Source organism: Copadichromis virginalis, linkage group LG15, assembly GCF_057382275.1.
Source record: "Copadichromis virginalis isolate Kocher_CV1m ecotype Utaka linkage group LG15, C_Virginalis_male_GT1.1, whole genome shotgun sequence".
NCBI classification, from domain to species: domain Eukaryota; kingdom Metazoa; phylum Chordata; class Actinopteri; order Cichliformes; family Cichlidae; genus Copadichromis; species Copadichromis virginalis.
In genome coordinates this window covers 32,888,206-32,910,609 of record NC_140632.1, presented here as the reverse complement: position 1 = coordinate 32,910,609, position 22,404 = coordinate 32,888,206, and the positions used below count along the sequence as shown (strand labels likewise).

The window sequence follows — 22,404 nt, the reverse complement described above, 5'->3', positions numbered from 1 at the left end:
CCTCTGATCTGTCCATCGCTGGCAGGGAAGGGATCTGAGCTGGTGATTGAGACTGAGAAATACTGGCTAGATATAACTGAGCTTACCTCAACAGCTTGGGATCTGGAACCTCCCCCTGCCCACCCCTTTTCACCAAGTGCAACTCCAGTCAGCTGAGTTTCTTGGTCATACACAGAAGTAAAGGTAAGTAGTATTGGTACTAGTGATGACAGGAGGACAGAAACTTCAGTCTTTCTGTACTTTCCTGAAGTGATATAGTTCACCTTGCTTGTGGTTATCTGCTGTTAGAGTTAAACTTGTAGCTCCAATCTGCAGTAAACTGGCATTACATGAAAATGGGTCAGGGGTAATGTAGTGAATAATATATGTTATGGACCCATATGCTTTCTCTGTAGCATCTGAAAAGATATGAATGCTGTGTGTGGAGTCTGACAGGTCTGGGATGCACATAACATCTTCGAAGAGGGAGAGCATGGAGCAGTTTAAGTTCACTCTCCCAGGTGTGCTACAGCTGGAGCAAGTCGTGTGGCAGGTTTGAGCCATTTCGCTCTTCTCTAGCTCCAGAGATTCTTCACCAGTGTTTAAGCCACGTTTTATTTAAACATTTACTTTTTTTTATTTAAGCCAGAGCAGTGTAGGGAATAAGCATGCCAAAAAGATGGTATTGTCTGGGTAGGACCCAATTGGTGTTGTGCATAGTGAACTCAGTGTGCTCTGCATGACTTGATAGTTCATGATGACAGGCTTACAATGATACTGAAACCCTATACTCCGTTTTGGTGTCTCTGCCCCATCAGGTGATAGCTAGATCTCACTGCTCTCCAATATTTTCTGCACCAAAGAGTAAAAAAGTGAAATGTGGATTATTAAACATTAGGTGTCTCTCTTCCAAGTCTCTGTTAATACATGACTTAATAATTGATCAACAAATCAATTTATTGTGCTTTACAGAAACCTGGTTAGAGCAGGATGATTATATTAGTTTAAATGAATCAACACCCCCGAGTCATTCTAACTATCAGAAACCTCGAAGCACAGGCTGAGGGGGCGGTGTGGCAGCAATTTTCCACACCATCCTATTAATCAGCCAAAGCCCAAGACAGACTTTTAATTTGTTTGAAAGCCCGATGCTTAGTCTTGTCTACCCCAGCTGTAAAACTCAAAAGCCAGTCTTATTTGTTATCATCTATCGTCCACCTGGGCCTTACACAGAGTTTCTGTCTGTTCTTCCTTTTAGCATCTACATCCATGTAGATGCTAAAAATGACAGCCTCAACAGCATTTAATCTGTTATTAGACTCAATTGGTTTCTCTCAAAATGTAAAAGAACCCACCCACCACTTTAATCACACTCTAGATCTTGTTTTAACATATGGCATAGAAACTGAACATTTAACAGTGTTTCCCGAGAAGCCACTCTTGTTGGATAATTTTCTGATTACATTTAAATTTACAATAATTGATTACACAGCAGTGGAGAGTAGACTTTATCACAGTAGATGTCTTTCTGAAAGCGCTGTAACTAAGTTTAAGAATATAATCCACCCACTGTTATCATCGTCAATGCTCTGTACCAACACAGAGCAGAGCAGCTACCTGAATGCTACTCCAACAGAGGTCGATTATCTTGTTAATAATAATTTTACCTCCTCACCACGTATGACTCTGGATACTGTAGCTCCTGTGAAAAATGCAGCTTCAAATCAGAAGTACCTGACTCCGTGGTATAATTCTCAAACACATAGCTTAAAGCAGATAACTTGTAAGCTGGAGAGGAAATGACATGTCACACATTTAGAGGATCATCATTTAGCCTGGAGAAATAGCTTGTTGCTTTATAAGAAAGCCCTCCGCAAAGCCAGAACATCTTACTATTCATCATTGATTGAAGAAAATAAGAACGACCCCAGGTTTCTCTTCAGCGCTATAGCCAGGCTGACAAAAGTAAGAGCACTGTTGAATCAACCATTTAACATTAACTAGTAATGACTTCATGAACTTCTTCACAACTAAAATTTTAACCATTAGAGAAAAAATTACTCATAATCATTTCACAGATGTAATATTATCTACAGCTACTTTCATGAATTGATATTCATTTAGACTCTTTTTCTCCAATTGATCTTTCTGAGTTAACTTCAATAATTACTTCCTCCAAACCATCAACGTGTCTTTTAGACCCCATTCCTACAAAACTGCTCAAAGAAGTCCTGCCAATCTTAAATATGATCAACCTATCTCTAATAATCAGCAAAGCACCACAGGCCTTCAAGCTGGCTGTAGTTAAACTGTTACTTAAAAAGCCATCTCTAGCCATCTCTTAGCTAATTATAGGCCAATCTCTAACCTTCCTTTCATATAAAAAACCATTGAAGAAGTAGTTGTCAAACAGCTAACAGATCATCTGCAGATGAATGGCTTATTTGAAGAGTTTCAGTCAGGTGTCAGAGCTCATCACAGCACAGAAACAGCTTTAGTGAAGGTTACAAATCATCTTCTTATGGCCTCTGACAGTGGACTCATCTCAGTCCTGCTAGACCTCAGTGCAGCATTCAATACTGTCGACCATAATATTCTATTAGAGCGATTAGAGCATGCTGTACATGTTACAGGTACTGCACTGCAGTGGTTTGTATCATATCTATCTAGTAGACTCCAATTTGTTCATGTAAATGTTGAGTCCTCTTCACACACTGAGGTTAATTATGGAGTTCCACAGGGTTCAGTGCTAGGACCAATTCTGTTTACATTATACATCCTTCCTTTAGGCAGTATCATTAGAAGACATAGCATAGATTTTCACTGCTATGCTGATGACACACAGCTCTATCTATCTATGAAGCCAGATAACACACACCAATTAGTTACACTGCAGAAATGTCTTAAAGACATAAAGACCTGGATGGCTGCTAACTTTCTGCTCCTTAATTCAGATAAAACTGAGGTTATTGTACTCGGCCCTGAAAATCTTAGAAATATGGTATCTAACCAGATTCTTACTGTGGATGGCATTACCTTGGCCTCCAGTAACACTGTGAGGCACCTTGGAGTCATTTTTGACCAGGACATGTCCTTCAATGCACATTCTTTCTTCCATTTGGGTAACATCTCTAAAATTAGAAATACCCTGTCTCAGAGTGATGCTGAAAAACTAGTTCATGCATTTATTAATTCTTGGCTGGACTAATGTAATTCAGGATGTTAATTATTAATGTTAATATGAATTTTCACAATTGTAAATTTGTTGCTTTTTTGCTATTATAGTTTTTCAGCTTAATTATAGCATCCTTCACTTGCATTAACTCTTTGGGCCTAAAGAGTTCATGTTAAAAACTATGAAATGCAAGATCAGCTTTTGGAATCAACTCCAGATCTTTTATATGAATTCATCACACAATAACAAGGGAACAGGGATCATCAGGCTAGCAAACTGCTCTTCGTGCAGTCATTCCATTAATTTTGACCCTATCATAACTTTATCCTAAACTAGTCACACTTTTTCACACATCTTGCTTGTTTGATTTGAAATCATCCGTTGTGCTGTACAGGGGGAAAAAAATACAAAACAAACAAAGAAAACTCTTATGTACCTGTGTTTGCTGTTTGGTCAAATGTGTCTGCCTAACCAGCCTGGATATTTATTACTCAATACTGAAACTGTGATGACTTCATATTTGCCAGTGGAATGCCTTCAACAAGTGTTGTGTTTGCATAATAATTCCTTTTATGAACTTCTTCATTTATGCGCCCAACAAATCTTGCGCAATTCAAGCTACAAAAACCATTCAGTTATCATCCCACCCAGCAAGTGTTAATATAGAAAAACTACTCAGCTACTAAAGACTGAAAGGAAACATTTTCAAACAAAAAAACGAAACTGAAATGTGTAGTCTATATACATTTTAATTTCAATTCAATTTTATTTATACAGGGCCAAATCACAAAAACAGACACCTCAAGGTGCGTTATATAGTAAGGTAGACTTTACAATAATACATACAGAGAAAAAACCAACAATCATATGACGCCGTATGAGCAAGCACTTTGGGAAAGAAAAACTCCCTTTTAACAGGAAGAACCTTTCGGCAGAACCAGGCTCAGGGAGGGGCGGCCATCTGGCACGACCAGTTGGGGTGGGAGAAGGAAGACAGGATGAAAGACATGCAGTGGAAGAGAGCCAGAGATTAATAACAAGTATGATTCAGTGTAGAGAGGTCTATTAACACATAGTGAGTGAAGAAGAAACACCCAGTGCATCATTGGAATCCCCCAGCAGCCAACACCTATTGCAGCATAACTAAAGGAGGATTCAGGGGCACCTGATCCAGCCCTACACCTTTCAGTTTAGTTCAGTTATATAATTAGGATGTCAACATCATTTGAACTGGAGATCAAAACATTACGATGAAACAAATGCTGAGAATGAGCATTTTATACTACTAACTCGGAAACAGACTTTTATTTAGTTACTGTGTTATGTGAAATATGTAAAGTTTCAACAAAAATAACTATCAGAGAATGTTTTTCCCTAATGCCCCACCTTCATAACCATGTCAGGAACATTCCCTGAAGGTTCCTGTTGCTGGGAAGCCTTTTGTGTCATTGATGTATTTTTATATTCAAATGCCTAAATGATCAACAATATTATGTGACTGTGCCGTTACAGAATTTAAGAGAGAATTTAGACACAATCATTCATACTCAGAGGTATTCTTGTAGGCCTCCATCTCAAACACACTTTATTTTGTAAGGTGTCACCGGAAGTTCTTTTCCTTTCCCCTGCTGTGGACTCATACGGCTGCTGTGTTTCAATAACGTCACAGCGGTGCATGTTGACTGTGTGGTCCAGGTTGTAGCGATAGAGCCTTGGGCACACACAGCTAAGTCTTTCCTTCCGAGGAAGGTGAAGCTGCGCACGCTCAGTCGTGCGTGTGTACGTGTGCAGTCTCAGATTCTGAAGCGCTATTCTGACTCCAAGGCGTCTACGTTGATGACGTAAGAGTGGTTATTTGTTCGGAACCAGCGTAGGAATGGGCATCGTGTAGAGTCATGAGCGTGCCGCTCGGGAGGAACGGGTTAGTCGGGCTGGCTGTCGGGGCCACGGCCGGTTTGGGCTTGATTGCCTTTTTAGTTTACAGGCAGATCAGCAGGAGGAGGTCCCAGAGCCTTGTGCTGGAGACACGGCCAGCGGCCCGGCTATTCATCGGGGAGGATGGAGGAGCGCTGCTGGGGGACACACTGGATGCCCAGGGTAGGCTGGCACTGACCTCAACTGCCCAGGATAACCATGAGCTACATGGTTGCCATGGATTCAATTTAACATGGCAACGTCACTGAATATTTAGTATCACGTCTTTCTTATCGCGGTGATGGCCAGGCCAGTGTTTGTTCCAGAAAGGGACGTCTCCATTTTTCAGGATGCTCTATGTGTAGGACCTTTAAGGAGACTGCAGTCAACAGGTTTTCTGATATATATATATATATATATATATATATATATATATATATATATATATATATATTTATTTATTTGTGATGGGAATGTTCTTTCTGGCTCAGAATGGCCTGATGTCATTCATGAGAGTGGATATGTTGGATACACTGTAAGAACTCATTTACAATAGTTTAAAGAAAGGCAACCGTTTCCGGCCAAACACTTTTGGATATGACTTTTGGACTTGAGACTGGCTTTTATTTCCATGTATTCAAGTGTAAAACAAATCATAGCACGTCTCCTTTTCAGACTGGCATTTTAAAAATAAGATTTACATTATTGTTATAAACTTATTAATAGGTTAACTGTACCTGTATATTAAGTTGTAATGCCTTTTGTGCTGACTAAAATCTCCCAGTGGAGGTATTCCAGTTAGCCCAGGCCACAAGTATCATTGTCACTGCAACCTGGAGGCAGGTTGGAGATATGGGTACAGTACTTATTAAATTGAAACAAGTAACTCCTGTCTCCGTCTTCAGAGATGGAGGCCCAGCAGCAGGCTCTGGCAGCAGTGGAGGCTGTGGTTCAGGGACTTTCCCCAGAACAGCAACTGGAGCTGAGAAACCAGCTGGACCAAGTGCTAAACTGCGTGGCGTCTCTACGTTCAGAGGTAGCTGAGCTCAGGGGAGGTCTACAGGACATTGCCTGGCAGATCATTCAGGATGTCAAGTGAGTTGAACTATGGTGAGCTACATAGAATCTGTCCTGCAGTACTGTGCAGAGGTCTTGTGTCGCCCCTCAGTTCTTTACTGGGCCATAGTCAGTATTTGGTGTGAGCACCTTTATTCTTCAGCTGAGGCAGCTTTCTGTCATCTCTTTAAGTAGTCTTCAGGAACAGCACTCCTAGCTTCCTGAAGGACAAAGCTCTTCTTTGTGTGGATGATTCCACGTTGCTTCAATAATATTGAGGTAGGGCTCTGGGGAGGCCCATCCATGACTGATAGTTCTCCACTGCATGTTTTTGTATCCAAGTCTGCTTTTACTGCATTATCAGTGTGTTTCCAAGCAGACACTTTCAGATGACACTGGATCAAGAATCCAAATCCTCCATCTACTAACTGTTTAGTGTCTTTCACGCTGTGTTATCTTTGATATTTTTCATCGATTTGAGTAAAGTAATGGAACAAATAATGTGTTTTTGTTTTTTGCATCAAACTTGGTTCTTTGCTAAGTCATCTGTACATGTGAGACAACACTGGTTCATCCCTCAAGTTAGGTTTCTTTTTATGCTTTAATGATTCATATTTCAGAGTACAGAAGCTTAACAAACAAATAAACAGGATCTGCAAAGCTGGAGAACAAGACTGCTTTAAAAAAGACAAAGTCTGGAAGTCAAATGTATTGAAATGAGGACCCTGGAAATCTTCAGTCTTAGTAAACACTGTTCCAAAGTTTGTGTCTTGATGCATGCACAATCATCCAGGTATGTAAATCCCAAAAGGTGGATTCTGTTCAGCTGTGGGTCACGTTTTCAGTGGGAGAAACGTCTCGTCACTCACTGTTTATAAGGTTGGAAACCTGCACTCAGCTGAGACTGGGAACGCCACGTGCAGGTGAACAGAATCAACCCAAAGTTTGCGTTTTGCTCGTTCCAGTTGGATTTCCCATCTGCACAAATACATATGTGGGTTTCAGTTTCAAAAAAGTAATTTAGGTGCATCACATTGTTAAGTGTGCATATCAGGGGGCTGAGTGCTTATATGAGAACTGTTTGGGCTGTTTGGGTAATGATCCTCCTCCCATTCAGAAAGGGAGTGGAGGACAGCCAGCGTGTACGGCGGCGGCGTCATGCGGTCCACAGAGAGCGTGCCGACTCGTCCAGCTCTACCTACTTCACTGCCAGCCAGGGCATGGCCAGCACCTGTGGAGAGACCAGTGAAGGGGGGTATGTCATTGGCTCAGCACAGTATGCTTTACTCACTTTTGATAAATTCTTACATTATGCGTCAGGTGTTTTGTACACAGACCTTCATTGGGAGCAGCAGGATATTTCCCAGAGGCCTGTGTGAACTTTGATTTTGATCAGCAAGTAGTTTATGGGCATCGGGCATGACTGTTTCAACTACAGACACTGTGCTCTCTTCCTGTCTCTGCACAGCAAAGATCCATAGATATGCTGTCTCTCTGCAAGGCAGGCAGTGTGAACTAGGTAACATAAGTCACATGACAAGAAAACAGAAACCCTTCAGTCTGAAAACACTAAGAAGCTCACTGTGTTTCAGTCCCTGTTTGAAAAGGAAATGATATATGTTCTGCTTGTTTTCACTCTATTTGAACATTATTAAGGTAAAGGCTCATTATTTTTATTTATGTGCGTGTTAATGGATTTTCACCTGGGAGCCATAGCCTGGTTACAGACATGCCTGTAGACATCTGAAGGTGTAAGAAGGATCTTAAATGATGGTTAATGTAGTTAGCAGCTTACCATGAAGACGGCTCTCAGCTTTACACCAGACTGTTCAGTGAAAGGACTTGAAAGAGGATAGCTGAATAAGATCTTCTGGACAAACCATGTGATAAAATGTCTCTGAGGGGTACTCTACAAACAAAGGTCAACATAGCCAGGCTTGCTCTGTAAAATATAGCAGGTGTCACAACAGTGGTCATGAGCTGTCTCAATGAAATTGGGCTTTCTGAGGCTCATGTAACTCTTCTTCCACATTAAATGATCCCTCCGAGTGTCACCTACTCCAATCAGAGATGTTGCCTGGTGATGGTGATGCAATAGTGATGAAAAATCTCGAAAGAAATTAAAATGCGTTGTAAATCAGGCAAGAGATGAATGTTGCAGAAAATCATTAATCTGGTGATTTCTGAGTGGTAAAATAAATATTTTAATTCCAGTTTACAGAAGCCTGATAAAGAAGACATGGAAATCACTGACGTTTGGCGTAGATCACAGTGAAATGAATGAGATTCATTGAACATGTGTTCTGTGTTGTTGCAGCTGCAGTTCCAGCAGAGTAAAAGAGGCTGATCAGCAGATTAGAATCGTATATCACAACAGGTTATTTAGACAATGCATGAATAAGTAATACAGGAGGAGCTCATGGAGCCACAATTAGCTCCCGGGGCCACGAGGAGTTCCTGGCTCAATGCTGAGCTCCATTCAGTGGTTGTAGTCAGGGATGACTAAAACCTGCATAGATGCAGAGACTCTTTACTTAAAAGCACTGAAAACATGCTGCAAGCTCAATGAGAATCAGTGAAAACATGGCGCTTCCAGACGATTTTAAATCCACACTCTGAACAGAAACTTGCTCCTCTCCATGTTAGTGTTTAGCCAAAGTTACCATGGTGATTGAACCAGGTAAAACAGCCACTTTCATGACACAGAAAACTTGACAGAGCTCACTAAGCCAATAATCTGGCTTTGTAGTACGCTGCTTTAGTCGGGCAAGGATTCAAGTGTGTGGCTTTTTAAATGGGTTTGTTTGCAGGCTTCATAAGCTTATTGCTGTTAATTTGTAAGACAATTAGAGATGCTAACTCTCACTGGAGTCTCCAGCTCGTATCTTAAACAGTGTTGTGTTCTTTTCCAGAATGGGACTAATTCATCAAACTATTATTATTGTTCAGGTTTTTGATGCAGCGTTTGGTACATGCTAACGAGGCAGCATGGTCCCTTTTCTGTGTTTCCCTATGTGAAGACAGGCTCGCACGGTGCTGTTAAGGGGTTCTCAGGGTCTCCTGTCAGCTGGCTGCCATTCATTGACAGCCAGCTGACAATGACAGGAAACAGGAAGGTCGGCAGCATTGACCTTTCAAAATAAAATATAGACTTTCAATGTTTGGAATAACATATACCTCAACCGGATCACCTCTGATTGGAACAGTGGCAGAAATGTCAGAGACTTATATTTCAGAACGTGCTGTGAAACAAAAACTATCTACAGAAATAGTGAATACATAAAACCTGGATGAAACCCTTGAGAACATATTTATAGTCACCAAATAAATATGAGGTGGTCTTCGCTGTATCCCAGGTACTCCACGGCCTATGCCGAATCAGACTACACTGATCGTGACACGGACAGAGAGGAGGGTGAGCAGGAGCCTGAGCAAGAGTCTGAGGATGAGGACAGGAGCTGTGCCACAGTCCTTACCCTCCGCCAGGATGTCTCCCAAGAGGAAGAGCTTGAAGAGAGGGGGCTGGAAGATGAGGAGGAGGAGGAGCTAATGAGCGAGGTTCCCAGTGGGGAGCTGGCTCTCCTCCTGGCTCAGAGTGACATCCTCCACACAGGAGATGCCAGTTTAAAAGCAGAAGGCTTTCGACTACTAATGGACAACAGAGCAGAAGTGAGTAACAGGATGCTTGTTGGTGGTCACATGACAAGAAGCTAATGATGCGTGTAATGACCATTAACGCTGATTTGATATGAGTGTGACAATGGGTCATTGCAAAGAGCAGACATAGAAGAATAAATATATCAAGTGAACCAATGAAAATTCAAATCAAATAATGGTCTCAAAGGGAAAAGGCACTGCTCATATCTTAAATAAAATTAAAATAAAATATACATGTATGAAAACTATGGAACACTTTGGAATTTTTTAGCAATAAAATGTGTTCCGATCTTCGCCCGAGTCAGAACTACAGACAAACACAGTCTGACTGAGCTCGTACTCAAGTGCTTCACAACAAAAATATCAGAGTATTAAAAAAGAAAGAGTTAACTAAATGTATGTCTCAAAGGTGAGTTTTTAGTTATTTCTTAAAAGAGACCAGTCAGTCAACAGATCTCAAGCTCAGAGGGAGAGAGCTTCAGTTTCTGGAACCAGGGTGACAAAAAGCTCTGTCACCGTCAGCTTTAATCCTCGTATGATGCACAACGAGTAGGCCCCACATTACATGACCTCAGCGACCTGCTGGAAACGTGTGTCTGTAAAAGTTCACTGATGTAAGCTGGTGCTCGTCTATGAGGAGCTCTTTTTTTCCTCTTTTTGGGTCTGCAGTATGGAGACAGCAGGGAGTTTCTATGGCGACTGGCTCGAGCCTACAGGGATATGTATGACTCCACTGAAGACAAACAGGAGAAGAAGACCTATGCACAGCAGGGTAATGGACAAACACATACTGTTACTGCACCTTACAAAAAGCTTCAAATACTATTAGTGAGGAATCTCTGAAGTTTGGCTCTTTGGGCTAAATGTCCTTATTCTTAGATTCTATCTAAGCCTGAACATGACAGTTGCCACAAAGCATTTGCTGAAATGTTTCTAGTTATCAAACGAAAGCAAATAAAATACTGACAACTGTCACTGGATTATTTAATGGAAACCAGAGGATTCTAAGGCGAGTTCTGAAGCCTCTGCGCTGCTGTCCCATTAATCTGTTGTACAGTATTACAGAGCCTCTCATAACGATATCATAGCATCATTTCCACCAAGTACCATTTGAATGTTGCAGCAAAAATTGACTCAGTTCCCTGTTCTTAGCTGACAGGAGGGGGGTCTGGTCTGGTCTTCTGCTGCCCTAACCTGTTGGTTCAAGGTTCCACATGTTGTGTGTTCAGAGATGTCTGGGTGTGGAAAACCTTTATATTAGTGTTTAAGTAATATACTAACCGTCCGGTGGACTGGGTGAATCATTGCTAGGAGTTTACATGTGCTCCTTCAAACTGATGGAAACCATGCTGCCGTATCAGACCACAACAACTACTCTTCCTGACATGCTTTCTTTGATTTTTCATAGACAGGCTGTTGTTAACCTGTGAGCTCATGTTGCAGGTCGAGATGAGGCAGAGCTGGCCCTGAAGAAGAATGGCCTGAATGCAGAGTGTCACAAATGGTAAATCCCTGTGAACACAGAGCTTCTAGCGAGCAGTGGGTTTGAGCTCCCATCAGAGAGCATTTGCTTTTTCTGTTTGTGGCTCCAGGTTTGCCATGCTGGCTGGACTGACCTCACAGCATGAGAGCATGCATAGCAAGCTGAAGAGTAGCTGCATATTGAAGGTAAGAAAGGCAGACCTGCTGCACGGCAGCAGTGTAGGCGTAGAGCAGCTGGACTTATTGTGATCATTATTCCCCCGTCTAGGAGCATCTGGACCGAGCACTGGCTCTCAGAGATGATGACCCCATGTGTTTCTACCTGCTTGGCAGATGGTGTTATCAGGTGACTCTGAAGTTATTGCACGCACCTGCTACCATCCTGATGTCAGAGATTTCTGCGCGCTTCAGTGCTTTGTCTGTGTGTCTGTAGGTAGCCACTCTGGACTGGTTGGAAAAGAAGGCAGCTGCTGCCCACTACCAGAGCACCCCCACCTCCACCCTGCATGATGCCCTTGAGAGCTTCCTCAAGGTATGAATCTCCTGACTTTTGAGTTCAAATCGGTGGTAGACTGGTGACCCAAAATACATTCTCCTCGTGGCTTATAGCAATGATGTGCAGTATGTGCTGTATCTAATAAGGACACACTGGCAGTGTGAAGGAGTAGGATGGAGGAGGGATCAGTGTAACAGACTGGGCGTGTCTCAGAAATCAGTTGAATCTCATAGGCTTATAGAAGGAGCTATAATCAAAGGATGCACAGGTGCAGTACCACTGAGAGAGGATGACTCTGAACAACTCGTCTTTATTATTCACTTGCTTCAGTTCTTTAAGATGAATGTGCGGCCTGGGAAATAAGAAAAGTAGATGTTGTATGTCTCAAATCTTAGTTAGCCTCATTTTGTGTCAATTTCTGAGCAGATGTGTGACTGCACACACACACGATGTTTGATGGATGAAATGCTTTTGTGTTAACTTGCAGGCAGAGGAGCTCAGTCCAGGTATCTCCAAGACTGTGAGACTTTACATCGCCAAGGTACTATCAGATCAGCTGATCTCACACTGTACAGTTACGATTTATGGTTCACACACATTAAAGTGCTAAAGTCCAAACTCACACCCTACAGCAGACTCTTGGGATCATCTGTCAGTGACTTTTACATGTTTGCATTCATGTGAGTTAACATGATGTCCTCATTATTTTGTGAAAAATGGAAGTTCACTTTGAATCTTTAAAGCTAGTGAAGCTGGGACCGGAAGAGACTGAAATGTTTGTAATGCCTAAAAGACGATGATGCGAGTTAATAGGTCCCATATCTACTGACACATCTGTTCATTTACATCCAAAAACACTGAACTGAAAATGACAAAAGGCAGGTAATAATCACGGCACAGTTGTTGCCGTCAGGTCTTTTTCTTTGATGGTCATATCAGGAACTGTGAAACTCACTGTGGCTGGGTCTGGTTTACAGTGTCACAAAGAGCTGGGGAACATCTCCGAAGCCACAAACTGGGCTGAGCTGGCTCTGAAGATGCCTAGAAATACTGAGAATGTAAGAGCACACATCCTGTCCACATTTGAATTCATAGCTGCAGCATTTTCACCACAATGCCTTTTCTATTCAAAGGATCAAGAAACATGTGAACTGGAGGCAGAGCTTCAGGACTTAACTGCCAGAAACAGCTGAGCTCCAGAAAAACTTTCCTTCATTGATGGATGAGTGTGATTTTTGTCTTCTGTCAACTTCTTTGCATCACCATGTATTCAACCTGCTATATTTAACGTTCTTCAGCACCTCCCATCTGAATTCAACGGGCATGCTGTGTTTGGTTTGAAAAACGACTGACTCAAGCTTGATGACTGAAACTACTAATCCCGGGACACGTGCAGAGCTTTAAGGGAAGGAGGAAGCTCTGGAATAAGACCATTTCACTCAGTTCTGTACTATAATGCTTGTTGTGTAAAGATTGGGCCTTCAGGTGTGATCAGGTGAAGCACACTGGCTTCTTTCAAACCTTATGGACTCCCTGGTGCAACATGTAGTTTAAAATGGACCACTTGTTTGAAGTCTTTGTTGTAAGTGCATGGAGCCCTGTGTGCTCATCAGTATGAAGTTGAATATTTTTGAACTGTTTATGTTATCACATGTCCATTTTGCAGTGTCTGCTGTTGGAGTGAGACAAAGACTCAGTACTCAGAGACGTTATTATGCACTGTGTGAAATGCAGATACTGTTTAATAAAGTTCTTTTTCCATTTATGGCAACACATTAGCTAAATCTGAAATGAAGAAAGAAAATCTACTTGAAATACTTTACATGGAATGACTGCTGACCTCTCCTGCATCCAACTCTTTATTCATGACTCATCTTTAGTCAGCTTCATGTTGATGCAGTTATAGAATAAAAATGTCCCATCAGATCAGGAGCAGCCTACGTTTTATAGATATATACAGTTATGCGTCTGTCGCCACAGACTATCTAGATCGTCTTTCTCAAACAATTAAATAAAACGTGACAGTGTGACGAGACAAACACACGCAGATCCAGCAGGTGCGCCTCACGTCCTGCTGCTTCAGTCCTTGGCATCGCCCACTCCGTCAGCGTTGATGGCAAACATGGCTTCAGCCTCAGGCAAGCAGGGCGAGTCATAGATTTTACAGATCCTCGTTTCTCCTCTGCCCTTCCTCAGGTACAGGCTGTGAAGAAGAGAGCACTGTTAGTGTCATCTTCCTGTGGTGACATCATACTTCCATCGTGAATAAAAACACACCGTGTGGTGGAGGCGTGGGCCAGAATGTTGCCGCCGATTGGTTTCTTAGGATCTGCAGAAAACATGGCTGCTCCATCCACTTGTGCTACCACTTGGTTGGTTATCACCACAGCAACGCCAAACTGTTGACAGGTCGGGCAAAAGTTATGTCTTAGATACATGAGTGAGGCAGCTTCAGCTCATCCATTGTAGATTTAAACACCTGTCAACAGTCACACTTTATAAACTTTGTGTACACACACACACACACACACACACACACACACACACTTCACTGACTTCACTATCATTCTTTTGACAAAAACTAAAAATAGTCAAATAGATTGATAACAGATCCTCACAGGACGGCTGCTGCAAACGTAATTTATAGAGTGATTCTGTATATTTAGCAGAATATAAATTATTTAAAATGAGCTCAACCATTTACATACATTTAACACTAATCTGAACATTTTTACTTCTAAATATTTTTTTACATTTATTTTCATTGATGTATATTTTCCAGTTACATCAATTTATTTTACTGAGGCGTTTTCTTGCTTTTCTTCCTAAAGAGTGATTTATGTCTCTGCCCACTAAAAGTAATCATTTTTGGTAATGCAGCATATATTTAACTATAGAAGCAATGTTTTAAAATTTGTCAGCCATTCACAAGCGCAGAATGGTGAAAAGCTCCATGCAGAGTATAGACAGTATGTTTTTATCTGATCCAACTAAGTTCACTCAGAGATCATGCTGATTAGATTTACTCACTGAATTCCACCTTTATAACTCAGGGAATGTCTGCTTACATCATCTTAAATTCAGCTGATTAAATCCTAAACACTAAATGTACTCACAGTAGAAATTATTCCAAGTGATTTAATTCCCCACACTGCACCACTAAAACTGATCTTATGATTAAGAAAAATGAAGCTAATTTGTGTTTGGTCTTTCTTTGTAACAATTCTTCTTGATGACAAATCGTATACCGTTAGAAAGCTTATTAGTTTCCTTTAAAAGGTGCCACATTAGTAAGGAAAATGCATTTGTGGGTTGAGCAGCAGAGTTGAGCATATTGGATGCGCCCATGATACCCCAGGTGCTGACAGTCAGGTGCCTGATAAGCAGCATGTGTGAACAGAGACCCTGCTACAGCGGATTTGGGATCCATAATATTAGATCTGAATAGGATTTTATTATATATTGGGGGTGGCTGTAGCTCAGCTGGTAGAGCAGGTCACCTACTAATTGAAAGGTTGGTAGTTTGATACTCGTCTGCTCCAGTCTGCATGCCAAATATTCTTGGGCAAGATGTGCCCCAAATACCTACTTTCTACTTTTATTATATCAGTTCAATTAGTACTTTAACTTTAACCACAGTATAGTTAACACAAGTATCTGTACACTACTGGCACCTGAGGCGATCACTGATTCGTGGAGTGTACAATTCAAACTAAAGAATCTGTCAGGGTGTGAGAGCTGACCTCGTCCGCCAGCCTGAGCAGCATACGCAGGAAACGGCCCAGGTGTCCCTGCCTGGCTGACAGCTCTCCTCTGCCCGAGTAGTCGGTTCTGTACAGAGCTGTGGCACTGTCTACTATCAGCAGAGCATACCTGACAAACACAGGGACAAATAGTGTTAGCCTGCACGTTCACACTCAGATCTTACAGTTTTTTATCGTATGTGTGACATGCCAATGTCAGACCCTAGTCGGGCTTAAAAACCTTTATGATACATAAATGATGAAACAACTCAAACAAATGGTAAATGGCCTGTATTTATATAGCGCCTTACTAGTCCCTAAGGACCCCAAAGCGCTTTACATATCCAGTCATCCACCCATTCACACACACATTCACACACTGGTGATGGCAAGCTACAACAAACAAGATCATGCTTTTCACAGACTACATGAAAAAAAAAAACTCTTTAGTCAGTTTCCTTGATTAAAAAGACAAACCAGCTAAGATGGGCTGTATGATGATACCCTATTAAAACGTCTATCATTTATTTCGTGGTGTTGCAAAACACAGCGTTTACTGCAAGATGACAGTTTGCAATAGTCACCACCAGCAAAAACAAATGGGGACTGTTCCTAAATGGGGTTGTACCTGTGGCGCATCATAGAATAAAGACTCATTGAGAAAATTGCAGCCATTACAATTTTATACATTGGTCGAAACACTCGACAAGTCGGGTTCCCACATTTATATCACAAGTGTCTGTCCAGCACTCACTGCGACAACAGATATCTAGACAAGCTGAACGGTGCACTTCATCAGAGACGGCACACTCTGACGTTTGCACACAGGCTGGTTTTCTGACGACCGTACAGGAGCAGTGATGATAGGAGAGGCAGCCAGTGTGTATCACTAAGGCCAATATTCATTTCATTTTTGATTATTTCAATTAAACGTAAAAAAGAAAACAGTATTATTGTTTATTAGTATAAAGTATGAACTGAATTTACAAAGAAAGGCACTATATTATGATACAGATCGTTATTATCGGGATAAGAAATTACTTCGTTACTTCTACAATCATTGGAAAATATTAAATCTGTCTGTGTGATTTTGTGATTCAAGACATTTTATAATCTGATTAAAATCAAACGTGAACTTTCTCAGCATTTTTCTCGTTTTTTAATCTGACTAATGTTTAAGAAATGACTGAGAAGCAATTTCATTTCTCGAGTCAGTCCAAACTCACCATCACAGCTAGGGTTAACTAAAACTCAAAATTGAATTCAGAAATTCACTCGAGCTGATGGACAAACATGAAGACATTCCACGTTGAAACCATTATACAATATAGGCTCTGTGCATCTTACATAAATCATGACATTTACATCCAGTTTTCAGTCCTACCGTGGAGCCAAGTTTCCACATGTCCTCTCACTGCACTTCCTAGTTTCTGGTTAAGTGAAATTAGGCAAAAAAATAAAAATAACTATCCTTCAATGATTCACCTGAACACTTCTACACGGTCTGTAAGTTTGTGACTAACCTGGACTCTGCCATCATTGCAGAAGCTTGATAGAGCAGCTGAGTCTGGTGGTCTGTGTTGAAGGCTCGGGCATAGGCCACGTTATCCAAAACGTCACTGCCGACCAGCCCATACCTGACAGCACAGACAGACAACACATACAGCTCCAATAAGAGTAATAAAATCAACAACGTGGAAATAAATGACAGGTTTATAGATTTTTATTCTGCGTCAGTTACTTCTTCTTTGACCTCTGAACTGAATGCTGAAAACAAAGGAGCACCATCTCACCTCTCGGCAACAGCGAGCAGTCTCTCTGGTCTGAAGGTTCCTTCTGTGTCGATGTACATGGCTTTGCCTTCTCCGCCTCCCTGATCGATGGGTAGCTGTGGACGGTCACCATGGTTACATCTCTCTAGATCAACAACTTATTTGTAAAGCAATCCTAAAAGTTTCTGAGCGAGCTGCTTGTGATCCTCCATAACACACGCTGATGGATAGAAACTGGCTTTTTAACTTCTTCTGGGACCACTTCGGTTTGTTGAACACACTGTACCTGGCAGGTGACGGCGAGTGTGTGGCACAGCTGGGTTTTCCCCGTCCGAAACTCTCCAAACATCTCTGTGATGGAACCCGTCTCAATCCCACCTGTAGGAGAGCAAAAAGGTTTAAATTTGATGTGCGAGACTGGGCCTCCCTGCTGCTTCCCGAGTTCTGATAAGTAAACAAAAAATGGCTGCATGATTTGTTGTTTTGGTTTGCACCTTTATTTAAATGGTGGTCACGAGGAACATCCCTAGTTTAAATCTAATAAAACCAGCTTAGGGCACATAACCATCACTGGCATTGTGTTTGCTGCATAACTGAACTGCTAATCAGGGAGATCTCCTCAATGAAGCATGAGCTACATTAGACTAACCCTGCAGGAGTTTGTCCAGCTCCTTGGAGCCTGTAGAGATCTGGATAATCTCAGCTCTCCTCTGATGGAACTCAGTAGCTGTGGTGAAGCCCATTGGCACCAGTTTGGCAGCTTCAGTCTGAGGGAAAAGGTAAATGAAAGCAATTCAGTTTTGTTTATACAGGGCCTAATCAAAACAACAGTGGCCTTGAGACACTTTATCTTGGAGAGTAAAGACCCCACAACGTTCAGATGACCCCCTATGAGCAAGCACTTTGTGACAGGGGAAGGCAAAACTCCCTTTTGACAGGAAAAGACTTCCAGCAGAAACACTCTCGGTGATGGGTGGCCATCTGCCGCGACCGGTTGGGGCTGAAGGGAGGAAGACGGGACAAAGACGTTGTGGAAGAGATCTAGAGATGAATAATAACTCCTATCCAAATACAGAGAGGTGTGTATAAATATTTATTAACTCTTTTTCTTTGATTAACAGTACTGAAAGTAGCTGTACATAATGTTACCTTTGTCAGATGGTTATGACCATTTTTGAAGTTATTACTAGTTGACCTTAAAGGAATGCGTGGCTCAATGCTAAATGGTAATCTTCTAAATTAGTGAGATGCCAGTTCCTTTCCAGCTTACAGGCCATCTACTGTAAAAGTGTACATCTGAGAGTTATACCAGGGGCTCAAGATCTTCTTATCCGAAGCTCTTTCTTTAAAAGAAACCCCCCCAATAAAAAAAACAAAACACACACACACACACACACACACACACACCCCTATCAGATGTTTCTCACTGCTACATTTTTGTACCACCTTGTTCACAGCTGTTTCATTTGTGAGACCTAACCTTAGTAGTGGTTCAGTGACCCTCTTAATGGGCCACGCCCACTTGGGCTGAGCACTGATGTGCAGGTGTAGACGCAGCTCTTTGAGGAAGCATGTCTTTGGTTTTTCCGGCACTTTTGCCTGCAGCCTCCCAAACAGCTGTGAGCCTTCTGGCTGAAGACCATGAAGAACTCAATTCCTATGATGCATTTCATATTAGAATTCCTCATTTCCTGTTTTAAAACATCCATTAAGGCCGACATGGATATTACTACTGAGTGGAAACCATGTCTTCTTTAACAGCATGCACTGATGTTCAAACCAGCAGCACTTGAAGAAAGTACAGAAGCACACTGATGTGCCTCTACAATGTATCCGTTTTATCTGTCAATCAGATATGACCATATGCAGTCTCCTCCACACAATCCCAGCTTTCACATTCCTCTGAGATACCGAATCAAACGACTGTCGTTCCTTACCAGGATCTTGTCAGCCTTGGCCTCACTGATGCCCTTGATGTTGAGCAGCTCCTTCTTGGGAGCGTAGGCCACTGCTTCAATGGTGTGGAATCCTGCATCCTCCAGCTTTTTGATGTCACTGGCACTGATTCCGCATTGCTGTGTGCAGAGGCATCAAAACAAAGAGCTGAAGCTAAATTCATAGAGTTTTTCAAGAAGCTGGAGGGTCTTGCACACTCCATGATTAAAAGCCAGTTTAATTTTTGATAGAGCAGTTAAAAAATAAATAACATAGTTGAGCCATTTATGAGATATCATGCAGAGAGGGCTTTTGGCTTTTAAAGGCATTAGTAAGAAATACAGAATTTTAGGAACAAAGTCACTGACAGTTTCATTTAACACAATATACGAGCCTGGTGAGGGACCAAGCAGTGAAGGCATAGAGGACAACAGGAGAAATGTCATTAAATCGGGGCTTAATTTTTTTTTACCTGTGTCACGGGGCGGTAATTTTAGGAAGTCAATGAAATGACACAATCTGGATTTTTTAATGCCACCACTCAATTCTGATTAGAGCCTGACTGATATAGGATTATTAAAACCAATACAAACAATTGGTGATTTAAAAATCTGATGCATCAGGATAACTTTTCCTCCACACACACACACGTTACATGTGGTTATTTATGAATCCCTACAAACACAATAAGACCCAACTACTTAGAAATCAATGGGTTTCACTGTCACAAAAAGCTGTGGATTACTCACTTGTGCTCTTTCCATATCAGCGGTGTGTTTGTATTAAACAGTGCAGCTGCAGAGCACCCTCTAGTGGACAATCTATGCATTAACCACGACTCACTGAAGGGGTTTTCTACCTCCTCTTCTTTACTTTTTACATTTTTATTTATCAGTCGTTATAAATGGCAATAGTGATATTTCAGAAATTATCTAATGCTGTCTGACATATCAGCCCATTCTAAATCCAAGCTTCAAATACATTTAATGTTTAAAGTGCTTCTTCGGTCTTACTGACCAGTTGCAGAGCTTACTATCAGTAACACTATAGGCATACAAACTGCAGTCAGATTTTTTTTTTTTTTTTAAAAAGGGCCAAGTTCAAAGACGGGTGGATCCTTCCATGAATCAATCAATGGTTTCCACCTGGTGCTCCAAGAATCAGCTTATTGCTCATTGTAGAAGAAGAATCAGGTCATTTACAATTACTTCAGTATATGTAATGAAGCCACCTTCCTTTACACTTTGAACGTTGTCAGTTTTGTCACATAATACTTTGAACATACCATACTCATATTTTTTTAATCCTTGCAGTCTGAGTGTGTCGGTGGATTTGAGATCCTCTGTGATCCACGCCATGATCGTTTTAAATAGTTCTGTACTTAAGGTCATACAAAAAATAAGGTGACCAAATTTCACCTCGTACCTGAATGTGACATAGTAATAGAAAAGTATTAAATTGAGTTTAGACGGCAGACTAAGAGCAAGTACACTTGTCCATCTGCATTTAAGTTTAGTGAATGAAGTCATTTTTGATCACACACACTAAATGAAGCCATACTGGCCACAAAAACGACTGAAACCAATGAGCACCATCGCACCCGCCGATCTGTGGATCAGTTAAATTGGTCTTTGCAGTGCATGTATCCCATCTCTTCCCAACTGAATGCAACAGCAGTTGGCAGTGATCTGACCAAGAGGAGCAGGATTAGCGAACCCACAGCTCCGAGCTTCTATAGCACACAAAATCAGATGTTACAGAAACCACAGTGCACTAAGGACGGATACGTACCTCCAATCTGGATAGAGGCTGTGGCCCGTAGTTTTCCTCCTCCTCCACCTCCACTCTGGCCTCGCTCCTCATCGCCATGATCCAAGGAGAACCAGATCGGCTCCGCTCGGCTTGCTGATTGTTTGACGGTTAATACTGAAAGCTAAGCCAGAGAGCTAGCATGGAAAAGCTGATTGATACAACTATGTTTTCATGATGATCGTCACACGGCAGGTTTTTTACTTTACCTTTTCATCTACCCTAAAACCAAACTTAAGTCTTTTTCACATTTAAAACATCTAAGAGACTATTCCATCTACACTTACACACTGTTAATACCCAGTAAAAATGTAACGTTTTTTTTCTAACACAGTAAATCGACAAATTCGCCCATTATTTATGTGACCGACAGCCCAGGCGCTGTCACCGTGAAGCTAGGACGAGCTGCCCGCGCACTCTGTCACAGTTGCTGTTAGTTTTTACAGTTACTGGGCTAAAAGCGGTCCTTTCTACGCGACTTCGGCCCTTACCTTCTTGCAGTTTTCTTGTTTTCCCTCAAACTCCTCGGTGTGAAGCTCCCGCGCGCACATTCAGATTCAATGACGTTGTACGTAAACGGAGCCAATGGGCGCGTGAAAGAAGGGTCGTGAGAGACTGGAACCGGAAGTAGGTGCGTGACCCCGCTATTACCATAGTATGGCAAACCGTCTAGGACAAAATTCGCCACTTTTTTAACGCTTCTGGTTACGAAATTACGTAACCGTTTAATCGCCGTTTAATAAGTCAGAACTTGTCCCCGACTGAACGCAGCATTTTACGCCAAAGTGTAGCGCCTTGAACGCCTGGGAAAAACGCCGCTTTTTCAGCCATTCAGAAGGAGCGTTCAAGGCGCAACTCTCTGGCGTAAAATACGGTGTTCTACGGGGTCAAAACCGCCATAGGTGGCCAGTTCACGTTTTGTTTTCATATTCATGACATGTTTTAATGTTAATAGCAGCCTGTTAACACACAGCTGAACTTTGAACCTCTAAATTTGTTTCTTGTCAAGTTGTTCCCCTGCAGGAAGAGTGTTCCTTTCAGATAAAGTTATATTAATTGATCAAACTGTGTTTAAAGGTCCATTTCAGCCATTAAGATGATCCATAAACACATGGATAAGTGATCATGGAGGGAAAGCTTTGGGAGCGGGGGGCTTTACACTTCAGCCTTCAGCCAATGTTCCTAGAACAAAAGTGTGACTGTCAGAGAACCTTTGGGGAACGTTCCCAGTTTGCTAAGAGCAATACTAAAAAGGGCACTTACAGTAGTTGTGGGCTGCACAGGTTTCAGAGGGGTCTGTGGTCACAGCGTACATTTATACCCAGTAGGGCATTAGAATGCTTTTGAATTTGAAAATGACTCTGGAAATATTAGAGTAAACAGTGT

The 22,404-nt window shown here is 41.7% G+C and overlaps 2 protein-coding genes across 4 annotated transcripts; one reads left to right on the top strand and one right to left on the bottom strand.

The window, feature by feature from the left end:
* Window positions 1–4,771: 4,771 nt before the first annotated feature.
* On the top strand, window positions 4,772–13,522 carry rmdn3 (regulator of microtubule dynamics 3). 3 transcript variants are annotated; one of them, XM_085432949.1, is made up of 12 exons: window positions 4,773–5,251; window positions 5,974–6,163; window positions 7,242–7,379; window positions 9,481–9,793; window positions 10,451–10,553; window positions 11,225–11,285; window positions 11,374–11,449; window positions 11,532–11,609; window positions 11,697–11,795; window positions 12,247–12,300; window positions 12,737–12,817; window positions 12,893–13,522. In XM_085432949.1, exons 1-12 carry the CDS (start codon window positions 5,050–5,052, stop codon window positions 12,950–12,952), a joined length of 1,455 nt encoding a protein of 484 aa, XP_085289075.1. In that variant the 5' UTR covers window positions 4,773–5,049; the 3' UTR covers window positions 12,953–13,522. The 3 variants fall into 3 exon arrangements, with proteins under 3 accessions (XP_085289077.1, XP_085289075.1, XP_085289076.1); XM_085432950.1 differs by lacking the exon at window positions 4,773–5,251 and adding an exon at window positions 5,323–5,460; XM_085432951.1 differs by lacking the exon at window positions 7,242–7,379 and having other exon boundaries at window positions 4,772–5,251.
* Window positions 13,484–21,737, bottom strand: rad51b (RAD51 paralog B). The gene is made up of 10 exons (XM_085432952.1): window positions 21,510–21,737; window positions 21,001–21,142; window positions 19,212–19,349; window positions 17,924–18,041; window positions 17,561–17,652; window positions 17,296–17,390; window positions 17,026–17,139; window positions 15,503–15,632; window positions 14,037–14,158; window positions 13,484–13,962 (listed from the first exon to the last, which is right to left on the bottom strand). The coding sequence occupies exons 2-10, from the start codon at window positions 21,076–21,078 to the stop codon at window positions 13,839–13,841; spliced, it is 1,011 nt and encodes a 336-aa protein (XP_085289078.1). The 5' UTR covers window positions 21,079–21,142; window positions 21,510–21,737; the 3' UTR covers window positions 13,484–13,838.
* Between the last annotated feature and the right edge of the window lie 667 nt (window positions 21,738–22,404).